The 10,988-nt window shown below is 38.1% G+C and overlaps 1 protein-coding gene across 3 annotated transcripts in view; it reads left to right on the forward strand.

The window, feature by feature from the left end:
- Nucleotides 1–10,342, forward strand: part of CAPRIN1 (cell cycle associated protein 1) — an 81,000-nt gene extending 70,658 nt beyond the window's left edge. For 2 of the 3 annotated variants that reach the window (XM_084630466.1, XM_084630467.1), the window contains exons 15-19: nt 2,537–2,687; nt 3,320–3,514; nt 4,083–4,183; nt 7,320–7,383; nt 9,086–10,342. In XM_084630466.1, coding sequence (XP_084486592.1) covers nt 2,537–2,687; nt 3,320–3,514; nt 4,083–4,183; nt 7,320–7,383; nt 9,086–9,150 — 576 coding nt within the window. In that variant the 3' untranslated portion in view covers nt 9,151–10,342. The remainder of the gene's footprint in view (nt 1–2,536; nt 2,688–3,319; nt 3,515–4,082; nt 4,184–7,319; nt 7,384–9,085) is intronic. The other variant, XM_084630468.1, reaches the window with a different exon arrangement.
- Nucleotides 10,343–10,988: the final 646 nt, after the last annotated feature.

The raw sequence follows: 10,988 nt of genomic DNA on the forward strand, positions 1-10,988 counted from the left end.
ATAGACCCTCTAAAAGTTTGCTTGGAAGTTGCTTTCCTTCCCACACTATGAACACACCCTCTAGTCTCTCACACATCCTCTCTAGGTTGGGGGGGCTCACATTGGGTCCATGAAGACACAAGGCCTTTGGTAATAAATGTCAGGGAGTTAAGAGCAGTACATCTAAACTCCATTGTTTCACCTCAAAGCTGCTTACCTTTTGGGGAAACAGAACATCCTGGCAGATCAGCTGAGAAGATCCTTCAGCGATCAATACGAGTGGTCGTTAGGTCCAGTTGTAGCCAGGTTTATCTTCCAACTCTCGGGGTTTCCCCAAGTGGACCTTTTTGCAACAAGACCCAATAGAAAATTTTGCCAGTTCTGTTCCCTAGGCAACCTAACATGCCTTTCTCCTATCTTGGAGAATTCCCTTCTATATGCCTTCCGTACAATTCCTTTGTTCTTCCGAGTAATATCCAAAAATAATAAAGGACTATGCTTGTCTCATCCTTTAAAGTATGTCACGGCATGGCTCTTTCAATACTGCTATTCAGCTTTCCTGATTCTGTCAGAGGTTCCTCTATTCTTCTTGTTAGATCCAGACATAATTTCTTGAGACCATGGCTGCCTTCATCACTCCAGCCTCCAAGCTCTCCATCTCACAACATAGATGCTTCGTGGCTGAATCCCTTTGAAAGGTCCTGCTCACAGGATGTCCAGAATGTATTTCTAAATTAATAGAAGACCCTCAACTAGGGTCACTTACTTGGTCAAATGGAAGTGCTTCTCCATTTGGGTTCATGAGAAATGTGTGCTGCTCAGCAAGCACCCTGAGTATTGTGCTGAACTATCTGCTAGATCTAAAACAGAATCTGACTGTTTTGTAAGGGTGCATTTGGCTGCTGTCTCAGCTTTGATGTATGGGTGGTGTGACAAAGTTCCTCCTCTGCCTTGGTGGGTCCTGCGCTTATTAACAGATTTGGTTGCCTCAGAGATTCCTGGCAGCCCTCAGTTTGGCCACTTTTGCTAGTGGCTCAAACCTGCCGTCCACTCAGCTAACTTCATCACTGGCCAGCATGGGGAAAACGGAGAACAATCCCTGCAGTCTGTGTCCCACCCAGTGGGTCGGGAACAGGCCAGATCCCTTTCCAATTTAGACCTTTCCTTCTGGTGTTTTTCACAGACTTGGTCAACTCCTCCTGTGTCCTATCAGGAGTTGTGGGGATGGGGGGAACCCGGGCCCACCCTCTACACTGGGTTCCAGCTCAGGGCCCTGTGGATAGCAGCTGTCTACAACGTTCCCTGTATCACCTGCATGACAGCTACAACTCCCTGGGCTACTTCCCCATGGCCTTCCCCCAGCACCTTCTTTATCCTCACTGCAGGATCTTCCTCTTGAAACCTGATCACGCTTGAACTCTTCAGTCCTCCCGCAGCACGCCTTCTTACTCCCTGCTCCTTGTGTGCCCCCCTACTAACTGATGGGAGGTCCTTTTTAAACCAGGTGTCCTGATTAGCCTGCCTGCCATAATTGATTCTAGAAAGTTCTTAATTGGCTCCAGGTGTCTTGATTAGCTTGCCTGTCTTAATTGGTTCTAGCAGGTTCCTGATTGCTCTAGGGCAGCCCCTGCTCTGTTCACTCAGGGAACAGAAAACTATTCATCCAGTGGCCATTATACTTGCCTTCTGCCAGATTCCTGTACTCTACTGGTCTGGGTCTGTCACAGTGGATAATAGATTATACCCTCAAGTGAATGTCCCATCCCACCTTGAGATCTCGACTTAGTCCTGGCAATTCTAATGGAACCCCACTTTGAACACCTTGTGACTGGCTCCCTCCTTAACTTTTCTATGAAGGTGGCATTTTGAGAGATTTAGTTTCAGAACCCCCTTATACAGTTTTTTATAAAGATAAGGTTTGTCTTACGCTGCATTTATAAAGCAGCAATTTGGTCATTAGCCACACCTTCTCTTCTCATTACACCATTGACTATCAATCCAGAGATTATGCCAGTTTCGGCAGGTGGTCTTGCAATTGCTATTCAGATAGACTCCGAATCCGCCTCCATAGACGTTTGCTTGAGAGTCACCTACTGTGGAAGTTATGTTCAATAACTTGAAGAAGAAACGATTACCTACCTTTCTGTAACTGTTGTTCTTCGAGATGTTCCACATGTCCATTCCATAGCCTGCCCACCTTCCCCTCTCCATCAGAGTACATCCAGTACAAAGGAACTGAGGGGGGTTGGGTTGTCTCCACCTTCTTACATCACCATGCATTGGCATGTGGCGTTGGGGCGGGGGCCTCCAGCCATCCTGATGGGTACTGCTGAAGGGGGAGGAAAATGACATTTGTGCACACAAAGTGCACACCCATCCACAATGGAGTGGGCATGTTCAACTCATCTCAAAGAACAACAGTTACAGAAAGGAAGGTAATTGCTTCTTTTGTCAGTTTATAAAGCATATAGTCTCGGATTGTGTGCAAAAGACACGTAAGTACAAATTGGGGAAAATGTAGACCAGAGAGATATTTAGTTTTTTCCTACCATTGTAGGTATTCAATATGAATGCACCTGTTCCTCCTGTCAATGAGCCAGAAACCCTAAAGCAACAAAATCAGTACCAGGCCAGTTACAACCAGAGTTTCTCCAATCAGCCTCATCAAGTAGAACAATCAGAACTTCAGCAAGAACAGCTCCAGACAGGTAAACTTGTTAGACAAAATTAAAACATTATTTTAGCCTAAAAGGGAGGCTTCCAGTGGAGGATAGTCATGGAGACCAAATACCAAGAAACCAGGCAGCCGACTTAAAATTAAATGGAATTTAGAATGTGTAAAATTTTGTTCAGGGGGAGTCTCTGCAAAACCAAAACTTTTAATGAGGAGGATGCAACTGAGGGGAAGTTCTGCACGCAGAATAAATTTTTATGGAGCAGTGTCGCTGCCTCTGGGCTCTATGTTTAGCAACTTCATGGAAAGATTGTGGAAGTCACTTGAGAATGTTTCCACTTGTTTCAGGGTTGTGTGGTGTGTTGATTTTTATTATCATTATTATTTAAATCTACAAACACCAGTGAAAAGATGAGCGTAATTGTACTAACTTGAGGCCTGTTGACACTGTCTTTGCTGAACACTAGACATCTTGCATTATTTTAGTACTGTGGAATGTGTCAGAATAGCAACTTTTAGTTCTGCAAAGCATCTGTCTTTGGGTTTGTAAACATTTACTGCTCTGCTTGATGGTACTAAGGCAGACTTGATTGGTTTAACTTGATACCTATCAGTCTTTGGGGAACATAGAAAACATAAACTTCCATTTTTGGTTTTTTATTATAGTGGTTGGCACCTACCATGGTTCCCCGGACCAGTCCCATCAAGTGGCAGGTAACCACCAGCAGCCTCCACAACAGAATACTGGGTTCCCACGTAACAGTCAGCCTTATTATAACAACCGGGGAGTGTCTCGTGGTGGATCACGCGGCACTCGGGGCTTAATGAATGGATACAGGGGACCTGCCAATGGGTTTAGAGGTAAAAAATAAATATATATATGTATATATATTTTATCTAAATTTTGAGAGTTTATATGAATTTTTTTTCAGGTTTACAGAATGGCAGGAGACCTTATGTTATGTTGACCCTATTGTTTAATACAGAAATATATTGGGAAGATATTTAAGCTTGTGGTGGTATTCGCTTTTTTCTATCTTAACGAAGCAGTTTAAATTCTAGGCTTGTGCTAGACTGTCTCTAAGAACTGAATGAAGAATCATCTTTTGTTCTGTGTTTGTGCAGTGCCTAGCACAACAAGGTCCTGGTCCATGACTAGGGTTCCTGGACATATGGTAATACAAATAATAAATAACAGATTATCAGAGAAACATCCTCAGATACCACTTCCCCAATTTTTTATGAGGTCTTAATGAGAAGATGTAGGTTATTTTACAAGTTTTTACAGTCTGCTGGCGCACAACACTTTTTTATTCCAGTTTTTTTCTTAATAGTCAATGAAATCCCTCCGTGGCCTTTCATGTGTGTATCATAATTTATGAAGACTGGTTATGTGCCCTTCAGTAAGCATTTGTATTCTAATCCTTAGGAGGGTATGATGGCTACCGCCCTTCATTTTCCAACACTCCAAACAGTGGTTACTCGCAGCCCCAATTTAATGCTCCTCGGGACTACTCCAACTATCAACGGGTGAGTTGACGTTTAAATTAAAATGATAAGAATAGAAAAATCAGTCAAACTAAATGAAATAACTTGCTTACAGCAACTAGTAAATATTCTTAGTTTTAATTGCTAAATCTCAACGACTCCATATCAAATGTGCTTAGTTTACAAGTGAAATTAAAGCTCCTTGCTCCATAACCATCCAAATGGCCAGTCTTACTCACCCTGGGATTTTGAAAATAAAGCTTTTTTTGTGACTTGCTTCACCAGTAAAAATTTAAAATTCGTCTGTCATTTATCTGTGGGCAACCCTTTACAATAGACATACTGGAAAATCCTGCAGTTGGAACTTGGCTAATGATTCTGTTGGTGGATGAGCCAAAATGGAATTAGTCTACTTTCTTACCTGTTTTGGCTCTGCAATGCTAACAAATAAAATGTAATAACTGTATTACTAAACAGATATACTCCCTATGTTTATATTTTTATATATCTATATCGGGGTTCTCAAACTGGGGGTCGGGACCCCTTAGGGGGTACAAGGTTATTACGTGGGCAGTCGCGAGCTGTCAGCCTCCACCCCAAACCCCGGTTTGCATCCAGCATTTAGAATGGTATTAAATATATAAAAAAGTGTTTTTAATTTGTGGGGGGGTCGCACTCAGAGGCTTGCTATGTGAAAGGAGTCACCAGTATAAAGGTCTGAGACCACTGATCTCTATGCTTGGCAGAATTTGCTTTTTTTTATTTTAGCTGCTAATATTTATTTTTAAGCATTTTTTAGATTTATCACTTTAAATTTTCACAGTTGCACAAAATTACGGGCTTTAAGCATTTTTTAGATTTTTATTAGGGCTGTCAATCACAGTTAACTCACGCGATTAACTCAAAATAAATCGTGATAAAATTAATTGCAATTAATCGCGCTGTTAAACAATAGAATGCTAATTGAAATTTATTAAATATTGGATGTTTATCTACGTTTTCAAATATATTGATTTCTATTACAACATAATACAAAGTGTACAGCGCTCACTTTATATTATTTTTATTACAAATATTTGCACTGTAAAAACGATAAGAACTAGATAGTATTTTTCAGTTTACCTCATACAAGTACTGTAGTGCAATCTCTTTATCGTGAAAGTGTAACTTACAAATGTAGGTTTTTTGTTTTGTTTTTTTGAGAGCAATAATGTAACAATGTAAAACTTTAGAGCCTACAAGTCCACTCAGTCCTACTTCTTGTTCAGCCAATGGCTAAGAAACAGGTTTGTTTACATTTACAGGAGATGCTGCTGCCTGCTTCTTATTTACAATGTTACCTGAAAGTGAGAACAGGCATTCGCATGGCACTTTTGTAGCTGGTGTTGCAAGGTATTTACATGCCAGATATGCTAAACATTCGTATGCCCCTTTATACTTCAGCCACCATTCCAGAGGACATGCTTCCATGCTGATGATGCTCGTTAAATAATGTGTTAATTAAATTTGTGACTGAACTCCTTGGGGGAGAACTGTCTTCGTCTCTGTTTTACCTGCATTCTGCCATATATTTCATGTTATAGCTGTCTTGGATGGTGACCCAGCACATGTTCATTTTAAGAACACTTTCACTGCAGATTTCACAAAATGCAAAGAAAATACTAATGTGAGATTTCTGAAAATAGCTACAGCACTTGACCCAAAGTTTAAGAATCAGAAGTGCTTTCCAAAATCTGAGAGGGATGAGGTGTGGAGCATGCTTTCAGAAGTCTTAAAAGAGCAACACTCAGATGCAGAAACTATAAAACCCGAACCACCAAAAAAGAAAATCGACCTTCTGCTGGTGGTATCTGACTCAGATGATAAAAATGAAAATGCATCAGTCTGCTCTGCTTTGGATTCTTATCGAGCAGAACCCATCATCAGCATGGACGCATGTCCTCTGGAATGGTGATTGAAGATGAAGGGACATATGAATCTTCAGTGCATCTGGCATGTAAATATCTTGCGACACTGGCTACAATAGTGTCATGCAAATGCCTGTTCTCACTTTCAGGTGACATTGTAAACAAGAAGCGCGGGCAGCATTATCTCCTGTAAATTGTAACCAAATTTGGTTGTCTGAGCAATTGGCTGAAGTAGGACTGAGTGGACTTGTAGGCTGTAAAGTTTTACGGTGCTTTATTTTTCAATGCAGTTATTTTTTTTGTACATAATTCTACATTTGTAAGTTAATCTTTTGTGATAAAGAGATTGTACGACAGTACTTGTATGAGGTGAATTGAAAAATACTATTTCTTTATATTTTTATTACAAATATTTGCACTGTAAAAATAAGTGAGAGCTGTACACTTTGTATTGTGTTGTAATAGAAATCAATATATTTGAAAACGTAGAAAAACATCCAAAATATTAAAATAAATGGTATTCCATTATTGTTTAACAGTGCGATAAATTTAAAAAAAAATTTATTGCGCGGTTAATTTGTATTCAAATTTTCACAACTGTGGTAAATTATATTTTGGGTTGTGTCAGACTAATTGACAGAAAACATTGAGATTCAAAAAGTTAAAGCTTTATAAACAGTTAAAACACATTGTCAATATCACATGTCCAGATATACAAAGCCAATATCTATAAATCAGCAAATCATAACTTTTTACTATTCATTTGCGAGTCCATTTGTAACAAACCTAAGTCTGAATCACTAGATTTTGACGCTTAAATTCTCAAGCAGCATTTTTCTTTCTTTGCCTAGCTGTAAACTTCCATTATTTATCAATATTATTCATCCGTTTGTGTGTGTTATAGTGACATTTACATTTACCAATAAAAACTGTAATCCTTCCAAGCCTAGATACGTTATGTAAAGTTTAATCACTTAGTCAGTGAAAACAGTTTAAGATGTTTATTAGTAGCTAATGAACCTAACTCCTTTCTAGTCTTGTGAGGCAGATTAGGATTTCCTACTAAGAATTACAATTCTGTATGTTGGCAATGCCCCCACTGGCATCATTTACCTGAATTCATATACTGAAAATGGATGGGTTATTCTAAATACTCTTGAAACTTAATATTTTTAATAGCAAATATTTAACTTTCTAAGGCACAACAAATGATTGTGATGGTTTAATGAGGATACCTTTAATTTACTTTTCTCACTTTATACTTTCTTTAGGATGGATATCAACAGAATTTTAAACGTGGCTCTGGACAGAGTGGACCGCGGGGAGCCCCTCGAGGTAATACTCAAATGATATGTTCCTCATTCTGCTGAACTGGAGTTTCTGATGCAATCTCTTAGAGGGTTGTGGATCAGAAAACATTTTATCATATATAACTAATAGGCCACAATTCAAAAAATTTAAATTTTCCTGGAACTTTTTGTTGGAAATTGTTAATTGGCTGTTGAATGAAGTATTTTTGTTTGTAAGAAGTTACATTTGTCTGCTAAGATTTAAGTTTATCTTTGCATTCACACTATTTAGTTGCCTTTTTTCTTAGTAACACAAAATGAGCCCTGAAAACTTGAAAATATATTTTTTTTGGTAAAGCTTTGCACCCCTTTCACTGCTGCCCCATCTGACCCAATTTGGAATTTTAATTTTTTGCTGACAAGATTTGCTAGAATTTTGACTGCAGGCTTTACTTTTGTGCATTTTTTAAAGCTCCCTTGACTTCTGAATTTGTATATTGATGTTTCTTCAATTTCAATAAAGATGTGTTGCGTTACTTGCAGCCTGTTGCGGAATACTTTTGTTTGGTCTACATATTTACAAACGCTGCCTTTTTTTCATTTAGTTCCTAGAGTCTGCAAGAAAGTGATTATAGGAATTGATACTTAAATAGAGATGGGTGGGTTTTTCCCTTTGTAAAAATCTCCTAAAATATTTCCAGCCTTATTTGCAGCTGCACTGTGTACTTTATTTTGAGAATGAAACAAAAATATTAATATATTGAAGTCACTCAATCATGTAGGCGCTTAAACTAACTGTTTATCAAATAGCCAAAACTGTAGTTGAGCTAATATTTCTGCATTTGAACTTTAATTACCTTTCAACAATACTTCCATAGTTTTTCAACAGGCATTTGGTAACTACATTGCATGTTCTCCATTTCTGCTGCCTAAAATGTTGAAATCTATAACAACATTAGCCACCTTGTGGAAATGTCTGTATGCGTTGTCAAAAGGAACTGTCCTAATAAATGGTGTGATGGGAATGGGGATTGAGAGTCTGTCTAATTGTGGTGAAGTTATAGCAGTGCTGTGCATAAATATATTCCAAATAACAGGAAAGTCCAGGGCTCATTGCCAATAAAATGCAGGTAAGTATTTTGGCAGAAGGGTAGATTGATTGAAGATAGGTTTTCTAAATTGATATGTCTAGCTTCAACAGAACAATAGCTGGTGATCTATTTTCAGAATGCTGTTTGAGACTTTCAAGACTTCCTGCTCGATACAAAGGAGCAGGAAAGTGACAGCAGACCTGCGACTGGCTGTTTGATAATTTAAGAGACCCTTTAGCTTAATGGCTTTAAAATAAGAATTTTTTAAAAATGCTAACCAATTATTTTTTAAAAATCTTAGTTTAACTTGCACTGGATATGTTATCCCATACATGTGTGGGTGACTTGTGTCAGTAGTTGCTGTTTAACTGAAGAGGAAAATCTTGTTAGAAGTTAGTTTAAATTAATCTAAGAGATTGAGGAAAATTATGAAAAATACCAAGAGGGGGAAACCAAGGAATTGATTAGATGATTTAATAGGCATACATGTGTGATTGTGTTTGAATGGATAAGAATATTGACCATGTATTAGTACAGTAAGCATATACCTATGAATTCTAAACCAAAGTTATTGAGACCAAACTTGAGTCACACCCTTTATGAACTCTAAAATGGTCTGATTTGATACAAAATGTAAGTGCTGTTTTTATTTTCTAGGTCGTGGAGGGCCCCCAAGACCCAACAGAGGGATGTCTCAAATGAATGCTCAGCAAGTGAATTAAACTAATCCACAGGATTATATTAAACGCCAAAAACACACTGGCCAATGTACCATACATGTTACCAGAAGAGTTATTATCTATTTGTTCTCCCTTACAGGAAGTTCATTGTAATGGGACTTTTTTCATTACCCATAAAGACAGGACTACAGTTGTCAGCTTTATATTACCTGGATATGGAAAGAAACAACGTTTACTCTGCATGTTCTGTCCTAAGCATCATCTTGAGCCTTGCACATGAGATTCAGATTTGTTATTCTGGCTATGAGTAAAGAAAAAAGGCAATTTCAGGGTGATCAAATCTCCGTTGTTAACTAAAGTGGCAGAAAAAAGCAAGACTGCCTCACTTCTGACATTCTATAGTGATTCAACAAATAAAATCAGCAAATCCCTAAAGATCTTATTCTGATGGCAGTTGACAAAATTAAACTTTCCTCATGAAAGAAGGATGGAAGAAATGAAGTGTGGTTTGGCAGAGCAGCTGCATTTCAGCCTTTTCATGTTAAAATGAAGCACTGAACAGTTTAAGATGCATAATGATGCATATATCCCTAACTAGACAAATAAGCTTACAGCCAGCTTTTGATAGACAACACACCCCTTAGCTACAGCATTCTCCATCACCAGGCTCAGTTTACTGTGGCTAAGGATACATAAATTGCTTTTGTGTAACTGCTGATGTAATTGTATAAGGTTTTTTTAACCCTCCTTCCCCCCCAAAATTAGCTTTGATTGGCACTTTAAAACTTCTGCAAATATAGGATATAATCTGGATGGCCACTTGTATATTTGATGTGAAGTATTTAGATATCTCTCTTGAACATATTTAAGTTTCTTTGATAGCAATGACTATTGTAAGGATTGGTATTGTCTCTATCATTCCTTATGACTTGCACATTGTCTGTCACTAATACTTGACCTTCTGTATTATCACCTAAATAACTGATACAGGTACTGATGGAAATCTCTAATGGATAATCATAACACTTTTGGTCACATGTCCTTTCGTCTTTCCTGCAGCCTGAAGGTTTTAAGAAATCTCAAATCCCCGCTGCTGCTGCCCTTTTAATTGCTATCTTTTGAAAAGCACCAGTATGTGTTTTGATTGGTTTCCCCTTTTAAGGGAAATGACAGCCAGCAGTTACAGTTCTAACGGTATAAGCAAGACAAATAAAACATGTTTATAAAAACTGTATTCTGGAACAATCGTTTTCAGCTACTGATGCAGACTTAACATAATGGGGATAGACCTTTCATAAGCTTATTCTCTAATTCACCTTACAGATTTACATAAGCCTTTTGTTCCTTTTTAAATTATTCCAGAAGTTATAACTCTCACAATTATTGTCCGTTGTCTTCATATTAATTGGATTAACTGGGAATTTTTTTTCCCCATGGAAACTTTCATGTTCGTCAAGTCAACATATGGTGTAGAAGAATTAGCTTGGGACTGGGAGTTGGGAACTCATAAATCTTACCCCAAGTTTGCCACTCACTTCCGGTATGATCTTGGTCAAATTGATTAATCTCTTTGTGCCTGTTTCCCTATCTAAAATGGGGAGAATACATAGCTACCTCAATAGAGGTGTTGAGTACAAATGCATTTTATAGCACACTGAAAATGTAAAGTGCTATAAAGGGTCATATTAAGCAACAGCCACATATCGAACAGAGGATGTTTAATCACGAGGTAATGGTATTGCTTTTACTAAACCAAAATGAAGGGTTTGCTGTCATTTGGAGGATGTTTTATACTGTGTCATGACAGTCCGAAGCTTTTTTTACTTTATTATGAAATAGTCCCAAATTCAATGCATGCGACTTTCACTTTGTCATGACCA

Source organism: Lepidochelys olivacea (genome assembly GCF_965140295.1).
Source record: "Lepidochelys olivacea isolate rLepOli2 genome assembly, chromosome: 6".
NCBI lineage: Eukaryota > Metazoa > Chordata > Testudines > Cheloniidae > Lepidochelys > Lepidochelys olivacea.